The sequence below is a fragment of the Rhinoraja longicauda genome, chromosome 4 (genome assembly GCF_053455715.1).
Source record: "Rhinoraja longicauda isolate Sanriku21f chromosome 4, sRhiLon1.1, whole genome shotgun sequence".
In the NCBI taxonomy this organism is placed as follows: Eukaryota; Metazoa; Chordata; class Chondrichthyes; order Rajiformes; family Arhynchobatidae; genus Rhinoraja; species Rhinoraja longicauda.
Window position 1 is genome coordinate 44,906,570 of NC_135956.1, and position 23,479 is coordinate 44,930,048.

Genomic DNA, 23,479 nt, shown 5'->3' on the forward strand with positions numbered 1-23,479 from the left:
TCCAACACACCAGGAATTCAAACTGACTAGATTTAAAATAAAATACCCGGTACCGTATATATTTGTTTTAAATGGACAGAACCCTGAGCTTAAACAAGAAAAACTGACACCTCATCACAATTAGAAAGGTAGGGGCCTACCGTATTAACCAAAGCAGCAAATTATTTCCAAATTAAACCCATTTGAAAAAAAACTACTTCAAATTGATTCAACATATTTTACTACATAGTGACAAACTTTGGTCTAAACTACAAAATGGTACAAAATGTTCATTTTAAGTTGGTCTACAATGGATAATGAATACATGAACAAACAAAGAAACAAGTATCCATCCATCTTTAAACTAACTTGGTTTTCTGCTTCAGGCTCAATCCAAAAATTAATATTTTAATGTACATGGGATAAAAACAAGGGAGATAGGAATCAAAAATATGTTTGCCATATTTAAAACAATATAATAAATGGAAAAAAAGTTCAGTGTGTACATACATATATATATTTATACATATATATATTATAGTATACATAATATAGTATACACACATACTGTAGTTTACTATATTTTCATACAGGGGACCCACTCCCCCCCCCCCCCCCCCCCCCCCCCACAGGCGTGGACAGGATTGCTGAAACAGCATATCACAAAATGCTGGTATCACAAAAAGCTGGAGTAACTCAGCAGGTCAGGAGAGAAGGAATGGGTGACGTTTCGGGTCGAGACCCTTCAGACTGATGTCAGGGGAGGGGGTGGGACAAAGAAAGGATGCAGTTGGAGACAGGAAGACAGTGGGAGTACTGGGAAGGGGGAGGGGAAAGAGAGGGACAGAGGAGCTATCTAAAGTTAGCGAAATCAATGTTCATTCCGCTGGCGTGTAAGCTGCCCAAGCGAAATATGAGGTGCTGTTCCTCCAATTTGCGGTGGGCCTCACTATGCCACTGGAGGAGGCCCATGGCAGAAAAGTCAGACACGGAGTGGAAGGGGGAGTTGAAATGTTCAGCCACCGGGAGATCAGGTTGGTTAAGGCGGACTGAGTGAAGGTGTTGAGAGAAACGATCGCCAAGCCTGCGTTTGGTCTCGCCGATGTAAAGAAGTTAACATCTGGAACAGCGGGTGCAATAGATGAGGTTGGAGGAGGTGCAGGTGAACCTCTGCCTCACCTGGAAAGACTGTTTGGGTCCTTGGATGGAGTTGAGGGGGGAGGTAAAGGGACAGGTGTTGCATCTCGTGCGGTTGCAGGGGAAAGTGCCCGGGGATGGGGTGGTTTGGGTAGGAAGGGACGAGTGGAACAGGGAGTTGCGGAGGGAACGGTCTCTGCGGAACGCAGAGAGGGGAGGGGATAGGAAGATGTGGCCAGTGTTGGGGTGCCGTTGTAGGTGACGGAAATGTTGGAGGATGATTTGTTGAACGCGACGGCTGGTGGGGTGGAAGGTGAGGACAAGGGGGACTCTATCCTAAACAGAGCGCATCGATTGCGCGTGTCTGGGCCGGGACGATTGTTTAGACGGGCTGGGTCGATTGCTCTTGCCTGGGGGGGGGCTGATTATTCCGCCGATCCAGATCGATTGGTCCTGTCTGGGCGGTTCGATGGTTCCGACGGGCGGGTGAATTGGTCGGGCCTGGCGTGGGCGGAGTAACCGCGGGGTCCCGGCGATGGGGGCGGGGGGCGGAGGAGGAGGAGCGCGAGCGCGGCCAGTGATCCGCTGGGGCGGGGGCGGGGGAGGGGGAGGAGGAGGAGGAGGAGGAGGAGGAGCACGGCCTGTGATTCACTGGGGCGGGGGGCGGAGGAGGAGGAGCGCGGCCCCGGCGCGGCCGATGATTCGCGGGGAGCCGCTGCTGCGGCGGTTGCGGGCGCTGAGCAGGTGCAAACCATCCCCGTTGCTGCCCCTTTACCCGGCCCTGGGCTCTAATGCGCTGAGCCCGGGGCCTCCCCTGTCCCCGGTATCGCCCCCGCAATGCCCACTCCCACCCCCCTGGCCTGGGTTTGCCCTCATTGATCTGGTCACCGCCCCCAGCCATCGGCCTCTCCCAGGAGCAGCCGCAGTCGCCGCCCCTTTATCCCCGCATTTGCTTCGCGCAGAGTTTGACCCCCTGTGGTCCGGCTCAGTACCTGGTCCAAAGCACCAAACATGACCCGGGCATCACATGCCAGGTCTGACCAAGGTCACAGTCATCGAAATCCACGGGCAGCACCTGTGGAGAGGAGAGCAGAGTCAACGTTTCAAGTCAAAAGCCCTTGTTCAGAACTGAGAAATTGGAGAAAACAAACAGTGGGATTTGTAAAGTACATATGCAGGTCAGATCTGGTGCTAAATTGAAACCACAGGAAGAATGCTGAATGCTTCAGATCATCAACAATAATTTCCCTCCTCATTGTTGGCTCTTTTGCCAGTCACCTTCATCCTGTGTCTCCTGTTTTTTGACAGTTCAGCCAGAGAACAACAACCATCTACTCTGTCTGTACATCTTATGATTTTAAATAGCTGCCTGCTCTCCCTGCACGACCCCCAGTTAAGGAGAAATTCAGCTTCTCCACGACTTCCACGTCATTAAAAATGGACACAAAAAGCTGGAGGAACTCAGCTGGTCAGGCAGCAGGCTTCAGAGATGCTGCCTGATCCACTGAGTTACTCCAGCTTTTGTGTGTCTATCTTTAGTGTAAACTAGCATCCTGGCTTTCATATATATCGTCATGCCTTTGTCGTTTTTGGGTCGAAATCCTGGAACTCTCTCTTAAACAGCTCCATGGGATCACCTTCACCAGAACTGCAGTGGCTTAATAACATGGGTTATCCCCCATCTTTATAAGGATGATGAAGGATGAGCCATAAATGATGGTCTGGCCAGCAATGCCCAGATCCTGAAAAGTAAATAATTGAAAGTGTTTTGTCAAGGATTTTTAACACATAGATGTTGAGATTGTTTGTTAAAACTATCTACCCTTTTCTTCAAAATGCTACATAGGCTTAATTAAGAAAAGATCATTTAAAACAAAAATTCATGAATGACCAGTTTTTTCTATTTTGCTTCAGACTTTGCATAGAAATAGGCAATCAACATGTCCGGTTTGTGAGAACGTTCTCAGTTACTGATGCCATGAATGCACTGAGGCCATTCTACCTTGCTGTGCACCCAGATTTCTTTGGCCAACATCCGAGAGAGAGGGTAAGTGTTAATAAGAGGGTTCTGTGCTTGAGAAACAAAGGCCTCGGGAAGAACCGAGAAGGTGGAGGCAAGTTATTGTAGCTCTTACCATCCTGTCATGTGCATGTCATATGAGCAGAATTAGGCCATTCGGCCCATCGAATCTACTCCGTCATTTAACCTTGCCTAATCTATCTTTCCTCTCGAACACATTCTCCTGCCTTCTCCCCGTAACCTTTGACACCCTTACTAATCAAGAACCTGTCAATCTCCGCTATAAAAAATATCCAATGATTTGACCTCCATAGCCGTCCATGGCAATGAATGCCAAAGATTCACCACCCTCTGACTAAAGAAATTCCTCCACATCTTTCTGAAGGTAAGTCCTTTTATTCTGAGGTTGTGCCCTCTGGTTCTAGACTCTCACTAGTGGAAACATCCTCTCCACATCCACTCTATCTGTGCCTCTTACTATTCGGTAAGTTTTAATGGGGTCCCTTCTCATTCTTCTAAACTCCAGTGAGTACAGGCCCAAAGCCGTCAAACCATCTTCATACATCAATCCTCGGGATCATTCTTGTAAACCTCTGGACCCTCTCCAATCCCAGCACATCCCTCCTCACATATGGGGCCAAAAACTGCTCACTATACTCCAAATGAAGTCCAACTGTCAATAAAGTGCATTGAGTCTGTCGCAAAATGTTTCTGCAAACTGCTGTAAGAAAATCTCTGTTTTGCTTGTGCAGGAAATGAATGAAAATTCCCTCAAGAAGTTAAATAACCATTTGCAATGCCTGCAGTATCCTGGGCACCGAGCTCCTCAACCTACCAAGCTGACTTTCTATGTCAGAGAGACAGCGGGCAATGCAGGTGTTGCTCAGGGCATGAATACTTCAGGTTTGTCTTGTCAATAAGAGATGCATAATTGTTGCATTGATTGGATTGCACTGACATTCGGGCAGTTACTGCAAATGCTCAACTTCAAGCCTTTATTAAAATTGTCTTGGTATGTCATGCCTCTCTCATGGTTTGACAAGCAGGACTCGACTGCTGACCAAAAGAGACATAGAGTTATAGAATAATGGAAATAGGCCGCTCGTCCCAATTCATCCACACCGATAGTGGGCACCCTTGCGTATTAACTCCTTCGACCACCATTTCGCCCATTGCCACTATGCCTAAGCAATTCAAGTGCTCATTGGACAGTTATTAAATGCTGCCGGTGAGACAACTTCAAACACTCTCTCTGGCAGTGCATCCATGTACTCACCACTCTCCGTACCCCATCTCTCCTCTTAATCTCTTCCCCTGACCCAAAACCTATCTCCTCTAGTTTTATGTGGCTTTGATATGGGGAAAGGTTTCCTGCTGAATTTATATCACCTCAGTCATGTCTCCCCTTAACCTCCACTGCTCCTGGAAGAAAAGACTGAGCTTCTCCAGTCTCTCCTCATAACTGAACGAAGCATTTATGTCGGTGCTCACACCTTACTTCTGATCCACAGCTGGTTGGTTTAAGCCCCAGTCCAGAAACCTGAGCAGGATGAATGGGTCCAGTTGAAGAACCAACACAGGTTCAATGGGCCGAAAGGCCTGTGTGTTGAAAGATTTTGTAATTTCATATTGCTCTTTAGTATGTTTGCTTTAGATAATAAGATTAATAAACAATTATTTGAACCAAAATGAACATTTTAAACAAATTGATTTATTTCAGGATTTCGAGCTGTCAGCTTCACCCTCCAGACCCAGGACCTTCTCGGTACCGTTGTAAATATCTTGAAGTCCTGCTGTTTATCCATTGACCATATCCAGAGCTCAAAGGCTGCTGTGGACTCGCCTCATCAAAATGATAGCATTCCATTCAGTCGACCCATCAAGTGGGATAAGACATATTATACCTTCACAGGATACAGGGACCCAGAGGAGGAGCTGGACTCTTCTCGGCAGCTGGAACCTACACTTGGGTATGAATGCCTCATTTTATTTACGGAAGCTGGGTTGTGCAGATGGATGTGAGGAACAGAGAGGTGAGGAGCATTTCCAGTAGTTAGCATTTCACTTATTATCCTGTGGCTCGGGGGGAGGGGGAGGTGGAAGGGGGGGCAGTCTCCTCGCCTGTGGGTCAGGTTTGTGTGTTTAATCCCCACTGCAGAGACCTGAGCAGCTAGCCCAAACCATCACTCAATGCAAGGGCTGAGGCACCCCTCCCAACCCTTCCGAATTTGGCGAAAAGTTTCCGCTTATTTCATTTCCTCCATTCCGATTTCGCCTCACATTTTTCCGCAAAACAGTCCGTAATTGCAATTTGTCAATTTGGTCGGTAGGGGTTCCTAGAAATCCCCCCCCGCCCTGGAAGTCTCCCCGAAAATGTGGCACCTAGGCTGGGCAAGGCAGCCAATTTCGACCTCATCGGGACTTCCATGGCCGATCGGTGGGTTGAATTTGCAACCTGCGGCCGGGGCTCTGGAACTCCAGCCCAGCTGGAGCCAGTACACCTATCCCCATAGCCGACTTCCTTGGCCAGCTGAATAAAGCAGCAAAGCTCTGGAACCTAGAGTGCCAGAAAATCAGTGGTGGAACTGTAATGAGTAAATATTAAATTTAAGTGCAAGATTACATAATTATATTAATTAAGACGTGGTTAAAATATAAAACACAGCAGAAAAGCCAATTACCACCTTTTTGGGCTGATTATCAATTAATGTGCGAATTTACTTCAAGTACTTCCGTATGCTTAGTTGAGTCGCATATATCAACTCTTTCTTCATAACTTAGTCATGCATTTTATGACCATTGTCCTTTTATTCAATACCAAGAGAATTGGGATGTGTAAGGAAAAAGCAAACTAGAAAAAACAAAACAAAAACAATTTATTTTTTGTGTTGCAAAAGGTATCTCTGTTCAATAACCTTTCTATAAATAACCGAATATACTCATGATAGGCCTAACATTGTACATGTAGTCCAAGAACTACAGACTTGGAAATAATAGTCATTTTTCATACATGAATGTAGCGCACCGCGTTCGCGCATTTGGCGTGCATACTTTTTTTTGCTGAAAAGTTGCATTACACACCATATTATGAATTTTGATGTAAAATTCTGAATTTTGGACATCAAAGTTATGAATTTGTAAAATTAAATGTTGGGAGATCTGGCTGAGGGAGTGCTGCACAGACAGAGAAGCAAGATGAAAATGGGTGGCATGGTGGCGTAGCGGTAGAGCTGCCTCACAGTGCCAGAGACCTGGGTTTGATCCTGACTACGGGTGCTGTCTGTACAGAGTTTATATGTTCTCCCCATGACCTGCGTGGGGTTTCTCCAAGATCTTCGGATTCCTCCCACACTCCAAAGACTTACAGGTTTGTAGGTTAATTGGCTTGGTATAATTGTAAACTTGTCCCTAGTGTGTGTAGGGTAGTATCATTGTGCTTGGATCGCTGGTCGGTGCGGACCCGGTGGGCCGAAGGGTGTTTTCACGCTATATCTCTAAACTAAACCAAACCTGATATGTATGAAGGAATTGCAGATGCTGGTTTAAACCAAAGATGGACACAAAATGCTGGAGTAACTCAGCAGGGCAGGCAGCATCTCTGGAGAGAAGGAATGGGTGACATTTCGGATCGAGACCTTTCTTTATACTGACATCAGGGGGGGAGGGAGCTAGATAGATAAGGAAGTGTGAAAACAGGGCAAAGGGAATGGAGATCAAGGAAAATGTAGAATAGATTATTGTTAGTGTAAGAAAATAACTGCAGATGCTGGTACAAATCAAAGGTATTTATTTCACAAAATACTGGAGTAACTCAGCAGGTCAGGCAGCATCTCAGGAGAGAAGGAATGGGTGACGTTTCAGGTCGAGACCCTTCTTCATACTGAGGAAGGGTCTCGATCCAAAACGTCACCCATTCCTTCTCTCCTGAGATGCTGCCTGACCTGCTGAGTTACTCCAGCATTTTGTGAAATAGATTATTGTTAGCTGGGAGAAGGTAACAACAAAGCAAACAGAGATAAAATGTAGTCGAAGACAGTAAGGCCGATCGGAGAACAGGGAAGGGGGAGGGATGGAGAGAGAGGGTAAACAAGGGTTACTTGAAGTTAGAGAAGTCAATGTACATACTGCTGGGGTGCAAGCTGCCCAAGTGAAATATGTGCTGTTCTGCCAATTTGCACTGGGCCTCACTCTGACAATGGAGGAGGCCCAGGAAAGAAAGGTTAGTGTGGGAAGTGGAGTTAAAGTGCCCAGCAAATGTGAGATCAGGTAGGTCTTAAACTAAACCTGATGCCCGACCTCTCTCTCTCGCAAGTGGAGGTGAAAGATACCAAATCATTCTTATTCACATCACTGGCAGATTCTCTACCCATTATCAGACATGTGGGTAAAAAATTGTCTGCAGCATTTAAAATGGAACCTGAAATCACTTTAGGCCATTATAATGTTGTGATTAGTGCCATCGAAAGACTTTTTTTTTTCTAATTTGTATCATAAGACAATAGCTGGTACCGGTTAACTAATCTTGCAAATTCTTGCAAGCTGATAAATGAAGCAGGAAACGTATAATATATTTATGTAAAATGTTGCCATTCATAATATCCCTTCAGCCCTGAACACTAGGAAACAGAAACAGGAGTTTGCCATCAGGTCAATGAAGCTGTCTAGCTATTCAGTGTGATTTGTGCTGGTGCTTTGAAAGAGTTTTCCACAACCCTGCAAGTTTCTCCTCCAAGTAACTTGCATCTATGGACTCTCAGTCCCTTCTGAACACTTGTTGCCTACCGTTTAAAAAATATTCTTTATTTTGTCAATGTGGATAACTTCACATGTTTCCACTTTATATTCCACTTGCCATGTTTTCTCCCACTCATTTAACCTGCCTGTATCCTTGTAGTCTCTTCAAAGCCCATGTCCTACCTAGCTTGGTACTGTCAATATATGTGGATTCATCATTCATTTCCATCATCACAATCACTGCTACAGAATGCAGATGCTGAGATCCCTGCACTTACCCATGTGGCATTGCATGGACAACTTGATAAAGTTTAGGAAATCCTTAAACATAAAAGTCAGTGCATTTATACTGGAGAGGTTTTAAGGGGAAGTAAAATTGATTTTGATGTTCCTGTTGCAGGTTGTGGTTGAATAAAAATTTATCTCTTGCCTTGGAGAGATTGGGTGTCAGCCTTCCATTGCGAGAGGACCTGACAAACCTAAAAACAGAACTGTGTGAGCAACTGGAGGTAACTGACATCAGGTATGGATGTTGAAAGCATAAATGTGAAGCAAAGACAACATGCGTATCATTTGGAGGCTTTAATATTTGTCGTTATGTGGGGTAGTAATGTGTATACTACAGTGCCCTCCATAATGTTTGGGACAAAGACCCATCATTTATTTATTTGCCTCTGTACTCCACAATTTGAGATTTGTAATAGAAAAAATCACATGTGGTTAAAGTGCACATTGTCAGATTTTATTAAAGGGTATTTTTATACATTTTGGTTTCACCATGTAGAAATTACAACTGTGTTTATACATCATCCCCCCATTTCAGGGCACCATAATGTTTGGGACACAGGGCTTCACAGGTGCTCGTAATTGCTCGTGTGTTTAATTGCCCCCTTAATGCAGGTATAAGAGAGCTCTCAACACCTAGTCTTTCCTCCAGTCTTTCCATCACCTTTAGAAACTTTTATTGCTGTTATCAACATGAGGACCAAAGTTGTGCCAATGAAAGTTAAAGAAGCTATTATTAGACTGAGAAACAAGAATAAAACTGTTAGAGACATTAGCCAAACCTTAGGCTTACCAAAATCAACTGTTTGGAACATCACTAAGAAGAAAGAGAGCACTGGTGAGCTTACTAATCACAAAGGGACTGGCAGGCCAAGGAAGACCTCCACAGCTGATGACAGAAGAATTCTCTCTATAATAAAGAAAAATCCCCAAACACCTGTCCAACAGATCAGAAACATTCTTCAGGAGTCAGGTGTGGATTTGTCAATGATCACTGCCTGCAGAAGACTTCGTGAACAGAAATACAGAGGCTACACTGCAAGGTGCAAACCACTGGTTAGCCGCAGAAATAGGATGGCAGGTTACAGTTTGTCAAGAAGTACTTAAAAGAGCAACCACAGTTCTGGAAAAAAGGTCTTGTGAACAGATGAGGCGAAGATTAACTTATATCACAGTGATGGCAAGAGCAAAGTATGGAGGAGAGAAGGAACTGCCCAAGATCCAAAGCATACCACCTCATCTGTGAAATACGGTGGTGGGGGTGTTATGGCCTGGGCATGTATGGCTGCTGAAGGTACTGGCTCACTTATCTTCATTGATGATACAACTGCTGATGGTAGTAGCATAATGAATTCTGAAGTGTATAGACACATCCTATCTGTTCAAGTTCAAACAAATGCCTCAAACTCATTGGCCGGCGTTCATTCTGCAGCAAGACAATGATCCCAAACATACTGCTAAAGCAACAAAGGAGTTTTTTAAAGCTAAAAAATGGTCAATTCTTGAGTGGCCAAGTCAATCACCCGATCTGAACCCAATTGAGCATGCCTTTTATATGCTGAAGAGAAAACTGAAGGGGACTAGTCCCCAAAACATAAACTAAAGATGGCTGCAATACAGGCCTGACAGAGCATCACCAGAGAAGACACCCAGCAACTGGTGATGTCCATAAATCACAGACTTCCAGCAGTCATTGCATGCAAAGGATATGCAACAAAATACTAAACATGACTACTTTCATTTACATGATATTGCTGTGTCCCAAACATTATGATGCCATGAAATGGGGGTACTATGTATAAACACTGCTGTAATTTCTACACGGTGAAACCAAAATGCACAAAAATGGCCTTTATTAAAATTTGACAATGTGCACTTTAACCACATGTGATTTTTTTTCTATTACAAATCTCAAATTGTGGAGTACAGAGGCAAATAAATAAATGATGGGTCTTTGTCCCAAACATTATGGAGGGCACTGTATATTAAGATTATACCTAGTCCTTTATCAAACCCTGGAAGATTCTTAAGCAAGTTCCACTTTATGTTACTTTACAAGGTGTGGGACTGGATCTTGTTACATATTCAAAACGGTAAAATGAAATTTCAATCATTGCTTTACAAATCTTTCCAGGCACCTTGCTCTCTGTAACCCCTTCAGCTCGACATCCCTCCTCATCTCTGTCCTTCACCAGTTCTGCCTTCCACTTTACCCTGAATTTGCATCACTAAGCTTTGGAACTTCTTCGCTACCCCACTCTTTCCTCCTTTAACTCACTCCATAAACCTTTGTGACCAAGCTTTTGATCATCTTCCCTGGTATCTTTATATGGATCCATGCAAACTTGACTTGATAATGTCCTTGTGAAATGCAGTGGGATATTTCATCATTATTAAATGCCTGTTCCACTATAAATTCAGGTTGTGGTTTTGTAGACATCCAGTAAAATCTCACATATTTACTAAACCCAATGTGTAGCTTTAACCGCTGTGTACAATAACATCTTTGTCAGATTAGTGCTGATACTGGAGATTTCAGCTGATCTTTAACTGGCCTTTCCCTTTTCAATCGGCGCAGTAAAATTAGTAACAGGATCGTGGCTGATTTGATACACAAATAAATTGATCAGGTCTAGTTCAGTTTAATGTTCACACAAGTACTTTAGAGAATCCCATGATCTCCACCAGCAACTGCGTGGGAACCCACCATCTCCAAGATCCTTCCACGTCATAAACCAGCCTGATTTGGAAACGCATTGCTTCATTGTTGCTAGGTCTAAGTTCTGGAATTGCCTGAGTCATCACACTGTGAGTGTACCTTCACTACCAATTTCTCAGGGAGAGGATCAATAAATCTGAGATCAATAAATGTTGGTCTTGCCGTAATGTCATTCCCCAAATATAAACTTTAGTAATTCAATGAGAATTGGTGGCAATCAGGAAAACCATCTTGATCTTGAGTAAAGCACAAAGTGCTGGAATAACCCCAATAACCTCAGCCAGCATCAGCAATTCCTTTTGTTATTAACTGGATCTTGTATGTTCAAAACTGCAAAATTAAAGATTCCGCTCACTGTTGTAATTGGAAAATTCAGCAGCCGAATGTTGAGCAGATACCCGAGAGGTTCCCTTGAAATAGTGCATGAAATCTTTTTACTTCCCAAACCCCGCTCCCACCAACATCCCGGGAAAGCAGGCAGACTCCATTTAACAGATCATAGCTTCAAGGTGAGAAGGGCAAAGTTTAAAGGAGATGTGAAGGGCACAATTTTACACAGAGGGTGTTGAGTGCCTGGAATGCACTTCCAGGAGTGGTGGTTGAGGCAGATACGATAGTGTCATTTAAAAGACTTTTGGCTAGGTATATGGATTTGGAGGGATATGGAATATGTGCAGGTAGATAAGTGATGGTTGTTGTATCATGTTCGGCATAGACATTGTGCATCGAAGGGCTTGTTCTTATGCTGTAATGTTCTATGTAACAGCACCTCTCATTTAGTCATTGGGTCTCTGGAATGGTACGTTAATCCACAAATCTTTGAGACAATGTGCTCTCACTCACATTGTACCAGGCAGACTCAAATGGTTTGGTAAATGTGGGTTGGAAATATGTTTTGGGAATGTTTCTGATTCTTTTATTGCCTGGAATCCACCCACATTGAGTTGATAATGATTTTGTTCTTGCCATAGGTGGCGGAAAAGTTGGGGAATAGCTCATCGGTGCAGCCAACTGCACAGCCTGTCTCGTTTTGCCCAGCAGAACTCTGCAATCTTGCACAATATCAAAGGTACGCCGGCTCCCAGCAGATAGATGGCATTCAAGTAAAGCCTGTTCTCATAATTCATCCTCTACCCAGTGCATTAAACTACCTCCCACTAACCTCTTGAATCAGTCTGAAGTAGGGTCTCGACCTGAAATGTTGCATGTCCATTTCCTTCCACAGATGCTGCCTGGTCAGCTGAGTTGCTCCAACAGTTTGCTTTTGTTCCACTAATGTTGTTTGGCTTAGCATGATCTAATTTTGCCTTCGGGTCTGTAGGTTTGAATCGAGTCCACACTTATATGTGCCTTTCAAAACCACATTAAGTTCCAAAGTTCCAAATGTGTGATGTAAATGCAGTTGTGATGCAGGAAATGTGGCAGCCTTGTTATGCAGAGCAAGCTCCCATAGACAGCAATGTGGTAATGAATAGATCATCACCTTAAGCATTGTCAGGAGTGTTGGCCAGGACAATGTGGAGAACTTTGTTGACTTAAGTCTAAGGGATCTTTCTGATCCCACATGAGGTTAAAAGGGCCTCAGTTTAACGAGTCATTCAAAGCACTGTGCCTTTGAGAGTTGCTCAGCAATGCGGGGTGGATGAGCAGAAATGTTAGTTAGTCAGGTGAGGGACAGAACCCAGCCATTTTATAACTTGGAGGTGAGAGCACTGTCCACTGAGTCAAACTGTCTAAGAGTAGAACATTTGCCCTGGCAGAGCTGCTATCAACAAGGTCAGTCTCAGAAATGAAAACCGAAGCCCAGAAAGGGTTGCAGAAACCTGATATGCATGCGCTCCACTAAAGGACAATCATCCTTTGGGGACTGGAACTTCTGTTGGTTTAGAGCATCAAAGAATGTGGAGCGGAGGAGGATAAATCAGTCAGCCATGATCTCGTTGAATGCAGGAATGGTCTTTCCCTGAGCCTTTGTTCACTCTCTTTCAGCATTTGCCCAATTCTAATGCAGAAGCCCAGCATTTTTAAATTCTGTTTGAAGGTGAGCCCCACAACTAGTAAGGGAGAAGTTTGTAGCGATGGGAAAGAGCAGCAGAGCAGGACTGAGTGGGTAGATGTTTCAAAGATTCAGCACAAGCACAATAGACTGAATCATTCTGTAACTGTAAGTTCAAAGCACTTTGACAATATTGCAGGGGACTTGAACTTCAACCTGAAACATGTTCTGATGTTTGAGTTGAGTTGAGGGAGTTGAGGACACCCATGATAAAATGAATTTGTGAACTCACTGGGACCATAACAGTCATTGCAGGAGGGGATAGGCTGTGACTGGGATCAACAGATAGAAGCAGTTCAGAGGATTGTTAGTCAGCTGGACAACAGTGGAAATGTGTTGAAGGAGGACAGTAATGTCAGCCATGTTAAAGGCTGCAAAATAGTCAAAGAGAAACCATTTGTCAGTCACCAGTGGCTTTGCCAAAGCAGCAAAGGCCAAGAGAAGCAGTAGAAATGTTCAGAATCAGGAATAACTTTGATACAATAAATAAAAGGAAATTGTCTCCAAAGGCAGGAGAGTTTGGAATCGAAGGGCACGGAGTAGAGGAGATTAACAAAGGAAACAAGTGGCAATAATTTGTGCAGTGACTGATCTGGAAAACTAAATGGCAAGGTTGTGTTCAGACAGATTGCATGGAAATCTCTCATGACGTACAGTATCATGCCGTGATATTCTGTTCATAAGATTCTAGGTGCTATGGTAGAGATGGGAAACTGATAGTAAAAGTGCAAGCGAGAGATTTGTTGGTGCGTTTGTGGAATCATTCAGTCATGTCAGCAGATAGTAGATTTAGAACAGGGAGGTAGCACTCAAATCATTCCACTCGGCCAAAAACAGCTGCTAGCTGCCAATCAGAGGTTTTCTGACTGGTCAAATGCTTCCTCCCATAGGAGGCAGCAGAAAATCTACCATTATAAGTCAGAACCAACATGAGCCGCTGGACAAGAGAGAGTATGAGTTTATCTGCTTTTAACCCTCTGACTGGCCCTGGGTTTTATTCAGCAGATTCTTTGGAAAAATCACATTGAATCAAATAGGTGGAAGCCATGAGGCCCATTAATTATTCCCAGGGCCATCTGCTCTACTCCGTGTTCTGCACACTTCCATACCCTGCAGTGATAGTAGACTCCCGTTCAAAGGAACTCCTGGACTTGGTGTCATAGGAATCATTGGAATTACTGGAGATTGCAAGTGAAATGTGATGTGCTGACACCTATCTTTTAATTTCTTACACTGTTTTACTTTTCCTGCTGCTGATTCCCATATCATTACACCTAGGCACTCCCCTGATGCTTTAAATTTCCCCAGCTCAGACTCTTCTTTGGAGCTGAAATATCTAAATAGCTTCACTTTGATTTGTAACTCTACCATAAACCAGTTGCTCTCTCCCCCCATTCCTTAGCGTGTTCCTTATACATCCCTATTAATTCTGTGGCTCTGCATGAGACAGGTGTTCAGTCCCGATTGATCATTTTGTCCGTTGAATTGTATCTCGACCCCATTCACTTGCTTTAGTTAAACCTCGCTGGAATTTTGTTCCTTTCAGATTTAACCAGTTCAATTGACCCCCACGATACCCCTTCCCCCACAGTTTTAGGGAAGGTGGGAGGAGGTGGAGACAGAGTGAGTTGGGGGCTAGTCACAGATTTTCAATGGTGTGCGTCTTGAGGTTTGTTGTGCTTATTGTTATGAACATCACCTGTCTTCTGACCGAGTCCTTAAACCAGATTAAACACCTTGATTGAATTTACCCCTATTCTTAATCTCCCAAATGCAGGGACTACACACCTAAGTTGTGCTATTTGACCTTTTTAATCCCAATGGTCGCATCATTCTACATTGCATCCCATAAAACTCTCTAAGATGTGATGTCCATGGCTTTGAACAGAGCCTAACCAATTTAAATCAGAAATCTGTGATATTTTTTGCATTACACGTGTTTAAGCAAACTGCTTATGCTATGTTGTGGGTTTGGCTGTTTTCTGCACAGGGTGTACATTAATTTTTACAGAGCACTCTGGAATGAACGCTGCAGGGCAGATTATGTTGGGAACTGTAGATGTCCATCAGCACTGGACAAAAGTAAGTCAAACTAATTAGTAATAAACATTTTAGAATAGCTTGTGTCAGTATTATGGTTTTAATACTGTGTCAGCTTGGTCCAGTCATCCCCACTTCATGGTCATAGAGTAACAGGGAAGTGTAATCACCAGCAGGGGAGACAGTTAATGAAGATTACCTGACCATTCCTCTCATTGCTATGTTGAGAAACAATTTCCATTTGTAAACCACATGTATCGTAAACAAACATTCCAAGAACGTAAGGGAAATGTTATCAAACAAATCTTTGATGGCAAGCTACATGTTAGGACTGATGCCTTAAAGTGTAGTCAAGGATTTAGTGCTTAAGGAATACTTTTAAAAGAGTAGAGAAAAGCTTTAAAAAGATATTTCAGAGGTTATGAATTTGGCAGCTGGAGACAACACCATCAATGGTGCAATAATTGAAATCAGGAAGGTTTAAGATATAGAATTAGAGGAGTATTGACATTTTGGAGGGGTATATTTGTCTGGAAGAGGTCAGCAATTGGGAAGGGCCTGTTCATAAAAGTCTGAAAGCCAGGATAAGACTTTAAAAAAAAATAAAGCACTTAACTAAGACTTGATCTAGATCAGCAAACACGGGAACGATGGGTGAGCAGGACTTTGTGCAGGTTAAGGTCACAGAATTCTGCGTGCGCTCAGGTTACTTTGGAGGTGAGAAGCCAGTCTGATATGTAACAAAGAAATCTAATTTGATGTGAGCAATGCACTGAGTGTTAGTGCAGTAAATCTTTAACCTGTTATTACTTGAAGCTTTTGGAGAGGTTGCCTACCTACTATGATCTTCACAGCCACCTTTGTATGCTGGAAGAGAGGATCAGCTTTCTTCTTGGAGACATAGAGTTAATTTACAATGAAGACCTGCAGCCTTCGATGATGATAGAGGATTATTACAGGATGTTAAAGACCTTTCATCAGAGTTTGGTTGTCAGCCGACCTCTGTTTCACCCACGAAGTCTAAAAGGACTGCAAATGATTCTAGAAAAGTGAGTGAGTGCAAAAACATTTGATCAATGGGTCACTGTAAATTGCATGTGAAGCTGTTTAAGCAGTTGAGGGAATCTCAAAAGGTTGCCTCTGCCGGCTTCATGTTGATGGGCTGCAAATCTGACGCACAAAACACGTGAGGCATTTGAACTTACCCTGCCTTCATTTGGGGCAGTACAGTGGCTAAGCAAGTGCAGCTGCTGCCTCATTGTTCAATCCGACCTTGCTGCTGTCTGTATGGAGTTTGCATGTTCTAAAAGTATAGCACAGGAGCAGGTCCTTTGGCCCATAATGTTCTCCATGTGACTGTATGAGTTTTCTCCAGGCAGTTTCTTCCCACATCCAAAAGATGTGGAGATTGGGAGATGAAGTGGCATTGTATACGTTGTATAAATGAATGGTGTATTCTGGAGAAAAGTTGAAAGGATGTAGAATAGGATTAGCATAAATGGGTGCTGAGTGGTCAATGCAGCCTCAGTGGACCAAAGAACCTGTTTTCATATTCCATGACTCAGTGGTTTGTTTTCTCTTGAAATTTATGATCAAGTTCCTCCTTCATAGTTTTCTCTTTTTCAACTGATGCGAATTCCCTATATTCAGCCTAATCCAACAAATGTGGAAACCCATCATTCTCCTATTAGTTCCGTCCAGCATTGCTGCCAACTCAACTCATCTTCCCATTTAATCTGGGGTTTTTTTACAGTCTTAAGTGGTGCAATTTATTCTTTAAAACCCAATGATAATTTGACTATGGTACTGGAGTGTTGTTCAGTCTATAACTGGGCCTTTCAGTTGCACAACTTCAGTTTTATTTACATGATGGAGAACTTGTTTTTCACTAGTACGGACCTATTATAAGCATAGAATATGAAGCTGTCTCTTGATCCTGTATAGTCATTCATCAAAGGGTGATCTGATTATAACCTCAATTTCTGCTTTCTGTTTATCCTGATAACATTTCAGCCCCTTGCATATTACGTATCTAAATGCCTCTGCCTTAAAAACTCTGGGACTCTGCTTCTACTTTTGGGGGGAAAAGTTCCACAGATTCACAACCTTCTGAGAAAAAAAAATGGCCTAGTTTCTGATTTAAATGGATGACTCCTTTTTAAAATAGTGACTTCTCATTCTTCCACAAAGCACCCGCTCCAATCCCATCCTGTCATTTCCAAAGTACAAAAGACTTTTTCTGGTTGAGTGGCTTTTTACCAAGTGGAGAAATGTTTAACTGTATTACTACTCTGATCCCTGTACATACCGAGGTCAGTTTTTGAACAGCAATGGACTTCCCTGTCCTGGGTGAATATTTGTTTCTTGCTCAACAGAACAAGAACCAGTTAACAGGTCATTGATTGTCACATTGTTCCTGTGGAATTTGGCAGTTACACTTCCTGTTCCAGCTCTTAAAAATTATTTGGTTATGAAACAATGAATGAATGAGACTTTATAACATGTGTCATGTCACAGTGAAGTTCTTTGTTTAGCATATACCATATACAAAGTATGCAGAGTCACCCCATTTCAAGATGATATCCTGAGGTTATGAGAGGTAGTCAAGATAAGTTTTTCAAATTTTCCTTGACATCTGAATCGTGGCTGTTAACCAGATGATGTTCTGTCATTTCAGAGGCTCTTCCGCACCTACTCTCCTTAAGACAGGCCAGCTGAGTGTGCCCATCACTTGTGACCCCTCTGCCTTGCAATGGTTTATTCTGAGCCATGCACAAACAGCCAGGGCTTACCTGCAGAAGGAGGAGGAGTAAGTAAAAGATTCTTACCCGTCACCTGTTGAAGATGTGAGAGGATTTCTTAAAGCCAATCCTATATGCCTATAACTCCCATTAGAGTGGACTATGTGAACCAGGTATCACACACGTGGAGTGGAAATGTGAATCAAGACCAGTTTGTGTGCTGCTACCAATGTCATTTTCTACTTCTGTAGTGATTATTTCATTGCTGCAAAAGGCTATGTAATACAAATACTGGCTTTTCAGGCTAACTAGTCAATACTAATGTTTTTGTTCCCCTGGTGCCTCCCTACATATCACGGTATTCCTTTCTCGCTTGTTTCAACATGTCTATGCTATTCATCTTTATTATTATGGTAACATCTTGAATTCCTATGGATTGATTGGTCCCTCATTAATGACACCATTTTGACACTCCTGTGTAGCAATATTTTCCAATTTAAAGCTTTATATGTAGTTGCAAGTTGTTGATTTATACCTGCTTATGATGTTCTAAGTAAAAGCCAGTCCATTTGCCCGCATGTTTAGTTTAAAGATAACAAAAAAATTTCACTTGTCTTTTATTTGTTAATCTTGCTATACAATATCTGAATTAATTTGATTTAGAGTCAGGATTTATGAATTCAAATTGATTAGTTTATTAGTATTATTCTAGGCTGAAGTAGGCAATTACTGGCTATCAAAGTAAAATATGATCAAATAACTGCTGGTAGACCATTATATTTTCCATACAAAGTATAAGGAAATCAATTGATAGGTTAAATACGATTGGAACAGAGCCCCTTTAGCCAGACCAATATTTACCTCTACTCTGAAGCAGAAGAACCATCTGTAATTCACCATGAGTGCTGCATGGCTAACAGATCTCAGTGAATTATAGTCTGGCTCCTTAACCTCAAAGATTTAACGTGAGAGGGGAGAAAGTAACTATAATCTCAAATTGATTATAGATAAGATGAAAAGGCCTGATGAGGGAAGGAAAAGATTAGAGATGTTTAAGTCTTTAGAAAACTTGTTCAAACACATTAATTGAAGTAGCACATTTTAGATTGTTTCCCTGTTGGGCGAGAGAAATTGATTGAGATTAAATTGGTTAATATCACATTGTAAAATAGATATTTCTCATGTTGTGAGGAACCCTAAACAACTCCCAATGAGTGATGTGTGCAAAGTCAAAAAAAAATTCGAGGTCAAGGAACTATTTGTTCAAAAGAAACTGAGCAGTAAAAATAGCAACAAATTCTGGTGAATTGCAACTCATGATACATAGTTCCTTGAAAATGTTACACAATATGCAACAATTTCATATAATCATTCTTCCAGCAAATTCTGGAGCAATTTTATTTTACTCCAGAATATAATGGATTTCTTTTTAATCCCAATAGGTTGAAAATCCAACAGGAAAAATGGATCAAAGTTTGCACAGAGAAGTTTTTTCTCAAAAGACTATACAAGGAGCAAAGTGTATCCAGTGAACAGATGGTGGAGTCCTGTAAAAGACTGCTTGAAGAGCCCACACAGTTACCCAGGATGCACCTATGCATTTCACATTTCTATTCAGTGTTACAGGATGGTGATTTGTGCATTCCCTGGGACTGGAAACAGTAGATGGAAAGAAGAAAAACAGTGAACTGGTATACAGTTTCTATGATGGAGTAGTGCCAAGTGACTACATAAAGTTCACATGTGAAAACAAAACTACAGCATGTTTTTGAAAGAGTAGTTAACATCCAAAGCTGGGAAATTCCAACTTGGCAACTATATTCCAATTGTGCAAATTAAAACTGCAAATAATTTGTCAAATGTGACAGGTCCCACCTAGTTCTTTCCCTGGTTGTTCTTGAATGCAGTCAGATTCCAGCAAATGGATTGTCCAACCTGCTTCAAAGAGGAAGAAACATGAATGCAAGCAGCTTTTGGTTCTGAGATTTTGAAGCTCCACAAAGGTTACAACATTTATCTATTCGCTCTTTAGGAATCTCCATGCAAAATGAGTGAAGACTCAGTGCTGCTTCAGGAAGCTTCAAAGAAATGCCGAAATAAGGAAGAGTACAATGATACTTGTTGGGGAATAATGGACGAGGACTATACGCCACAGGAAATTAATTTTCAATTGCAAGCAGAATGTTGTAATACCACCAAAACAGAATGCTTGACATGTGACATCTGTTCAAGGGAAATGGTTTTGCTACAGCACAACAGATAGTTACCATAAAGACAGTTTGAACATTATATGGTTTATTGTACAGTGATTCACAATTTATTGTCAAAATATTCTGCATGCTTAAGGTGAAATAATACTTGACATCAGTAGCCAAAGAGCCAAACCTTGCCTGCCCACTTCATGTTCTGTTCAAGCCATCTCAGGGCAGAAGAGTGTTCCAAACTGAAGATCTCTTCATTTGCAATGTTAACGGTTGTATGTTTTATCTGAAGCTTTGGTTCCGAAATTCGAGCAGCTGCCAGTAATCTGTCCACTGCTGCATCATAACCTCCATTTGCGAACAAACTTTCATCTTCATACCTTTACAGATAAAAGCCATCAAATTAAAACATCTTATTCTTGACCAAGAAACAAAGGACATGGTTCCAAAAGAGTGAATACCTTCTCAGCACAATCTGCAGAGATTGCTTGGAGACACTGGGACTCTGAATGCTGCTTGCATTTGTTACTAGAAACATTTCAGTTGCCAACATCATTTCCACTTCCGACAAGAAGCAAGGAATAGGGAGCAGTTTACGGTAAAGGTTCTCCTCAATTGGTGGGTAGTAACCATCGGATAAAGCTTCTGTAAAAGGAAAATATTTTATTTATCTCTTAACCAAAACCACAAAATGATATAGTAAGATTCCAATAATCCAGTACTCATGGGATTTTGTGGTAGTGGACTGGCACTTATTCCAATATATCGGACATTATAATGAATAGTCCAACCAACTTCCATTTTTGAAGATATTATACTGTAATATTTTTTTCTAATGAATCTTGTGTGTTTCAAGGGAACTTGGAGCAGGGCCTTAAGAGTTTAAAGGCAACACTGCTAACAATACCTGGTGCCAGTGGGCAAACAGTCCAGATTTCCAAACAATGGGATAGTGGATTATTGGAGTTTACTGTATTTTCTGGTTGTTCTGTGCCAGATCTACTTGCAATTTCCCTCACATAATATGGACCGTACCTCAAATATCTTTTATTGTGAAAAGATTAAGAACACCCTGAAAGGTGCTATATTAAATTTAAGTAATTTTCTTGAATACATTTTTTTTCTTTTTCTGTCAAGAGGGATGATTACATTTTTAGAGGTCTAATTTTATTGCACTAGTTTGGAGTACTGAATGATTGAGTACACATTGCCCTCTTGGGAGAGAATTTTAAACATACACATTCTGAGTGAGATTTCTCCTAATCCCAGTTTTGAAAAGGTCAGCACTCTTATTCTGAGATTATGACCTCATGTTTCTGAACTCTCCAACCTCTATCACTCTTCCACTTTCTAACAGTAGTTATTTCTACACCACGATGGCTTCAAATAGACCATGGCTCCTTCCATAGCCATGTATCCGAAGAGAAGCTAATAGCAACAAAAAGCAAAGGAGAAGTCCAGGCAATAACCATCTCCAACAGAGAAATTAATCACCTTTCCTTGACATTTAATACCCCACAGCACCAGAGAAGTGGATTCAATCCTGATCTCATGTCCTTGTGTGGAATTTTACTAGTTCTCTATGGTTTCCCTACAGGTGCTCCAGTTTCCTCCCACATCCCCAAGATGTGTGGGCTGGTAGGTTAATTGGAGGAGTTGATGAGAATTTGGGTAGGATGAACAAATGGAATTAATGCAAATAGGTAGTTGATGGTTGGCATGGATTTGGTGGTCTAAAGATTCTGTTTCTAAGCTGTATCTTTCAACAACTACATAATATTTGTTGCTACAAGAACAGATCAGAGGAGAGTTATTTGTGGCGAGTGACTAATTTCTTGTCACCCCAAAGCCTTTCACAATCTACAAGATGGGTTTCCTCTCGCATCCCATAGATGTTTGGTTTGGTAGTTTTTTTGGCCACTACTTTGCCAGACATAGGTGATTGGTAGAATGGGCAATGGCCCACCTACTGACTTGCGGCGGAGAGGCATGCACTGCGGACGATCTCCACAGAGGCACAGATGTGGCGAAGCGATGGCAGAATGTTGTCTGACACACGAGCGAAGAATGGGCAGTGCAGGTATAATAATCAGCAGGAATGCGAGGGAGAATAAAATGGAATTAGTGTAAATGAAAGTGTGATGGTCATCATGAACTTTACAGAGTGAAGGCCTGTTTCCGTGCTGACTCTAACCTCTGCCCTGGTTAGGAAGCAGTCTAGATCCTCCTTGAAGAAAGTCAGCACCAAATGCACCAGCCACTGCACCATAAAGCGAACAGCCAGTAATACATTCCACAAGTTTGTATGGAACAACAGTGATCATATGTCAGATTTGATACTTGTTTGCAATTCTGCTATACAAAGGCAGAAGCCAGAATGAATGTGCTGAAAGACTTTTCATCAGGTTAAAGGTGAGGGCAAAGAAACAAAAATGTCATAAAACTGGCTTATCTGACAGACAAATGAAAGAACATGACTATAGATACCAAGGCAACTAAATATGGAGCTTGGACTATTTAGACAATCAGAAATGAGCGGTTCTGACAAGTGAGTAAATTTCATACGGAGGCGGCAGGATCTTGTGTGGGTGCGCACAAAACTGTACTTACTCTTGTACTGATTTCTTGCTTTCAGCCACAGATTGGACCTGCCCAGAGCTGTAATTAAGTTTCTTACAGGTAAAAGATTAACAGGAATGTTCATTGACCTCATGAACTCTACTGTGTCAGATGATACACCGAGACAATTAGTCTGGATGCACTGATCCAGAAGATTATTGAAAATTCCAGCATATGGGGTTACATCAAAGGTACCTGCAGTACACAAAAAAACCAATTTCTACTGAAAAATATCCAACCTTTCAGATTGCTAGTAAGTCATTCTTATTAAATATACTTAACCAGTAACAAACTTCTCGAAAATGTTAAACGTGACCACTGATCACCAAGGGTACTACACATTTTTAATTTACCGCCTGTCATAATCTTTGATTGGCAGCATTTTGAGTTGAGAAAGATCATGCTTGTTATTAGTTATTCAGGTGAGGCACTATGTGTAAAATACTCAAGTGCAACAGTACAGAGCTGAAGGTATCATCTATTTTGTCAGATTTATCTCCAACTGTGCTAATTGGTTTGACATAAAACCAATTTACTGATGTAAACAGAATGAACCTTACCTGGAAAGTTCCTTTATTGAACTAGGACCTAAAATTGAAGTATACAGCTTTACAACTCTCCAACGTGTCCACTCCACCAATTATATCCTCTAATGCTTCCTCGATTTTGATCCTTTAAACATTGAAAGGCATTTACCTACCATGGCTAGAAGCTCTCCACTTCTCTCCTCTGAACAAGCATCTAATGAACTGTCTTACTGATGCACTTTTTCCATTGACACTCTGAAACATACTTAAATCTTTTCCTTTATTTTATTAGATAAAAGTGAATAGTCACAACCTTTTTCCACCAGGGTAAGAGTCTGAAACTGGAAGGCACCGTTTAAGGTGAGGGGGAAATTTTAAAGGTGATCTGAGGGGCAACCTTTTCCACACAGAAAATGGTGGG

The 23,479-nt window shown here is 42.0% G+C and overlaps 1 protein-coding gene across 7 annotated transcripts; it reads left to right on the forward strand.

Annotated features, from left to right (window-relative positions):
• Positions 1 to 879: 879 nt before the first annotated feature.
• tcaim (T cell activation inhibitor, mitochondrial) lies at positions 880 to 20,983 on the forward strand. Of its 7 annotated transcripts, XM_078397638.1 has the most exons (11): positions 1,815 to 1,860; positions 2,740 to 2,865; positions 3,031 to 3,163; positions 3,889 to 4,039; positions 4,857 to 5,106; positions 8,271 to 8,393; positions 11,846 to 11,943; positions 14,921 to 15,012; positions 15,787 to 16,019; positions 17,648 to 17,779; positions 19,154 to 20,983. In XM_078397638.1, the coding sequence occupies exons 3-11, from the start codon at positions 3,095 to 3,097 to the stop codon at positions 19,374 to 19,376; spliced, it is 1,371 nt and encodes a 456-aa protein (XP_078253764.1). In that variant the 5' UTR covers positions 1,815 to 1,860; positions 2,740 to 2,865; positions 3,031 to 3,094; the 3' UTR covers positions 19,377 to 20,983. The 7 variants fall into 7 exon arrangements, with proteins under 7 accessions (XP_078253761.1, XP_078253765.1, XP_078253762.1 ...); XM_078397635.1 differs by lacking the exons at positions 1,815 to 1,860; positions 2,740 to 2,865 and adding an exon at positions 880 to 1,013; XM_078397639.1 differs by lacking the exons at positions 1,815 to 1,860; positions 2,740 to 2,865 and adding an exon at positions 1,331 to 1,429.
• Positions 20,984 to 23,479: the final 2,496 nt, after the last annotated feature.

Excerpts from the sequence above, each read along its gene's own strand:
- tcaim (XM_078397633.1), top strand. The coding sequence starts at position 2,128 with ATGACCCGGGCATCACATGCCAGGTCTGACCAAGGTCACAGTCATCGA. Across the intron at positions 4,040-4,856 it reads TCAGGGCATGAATACTTCAG|GATTTCGAGCTGTCAGCTTC; the intron begins GTTTGTCTTGTC and ends GATTTATTTCAG. Across the intron at positions 16,020-17,647 it reads CTGCAAATGATTCTAGAAAA|AGGCTCTTCCGCACCTACTC; the intron begins GTGAGTGAGTGC and ends CTGTCATTTCAG.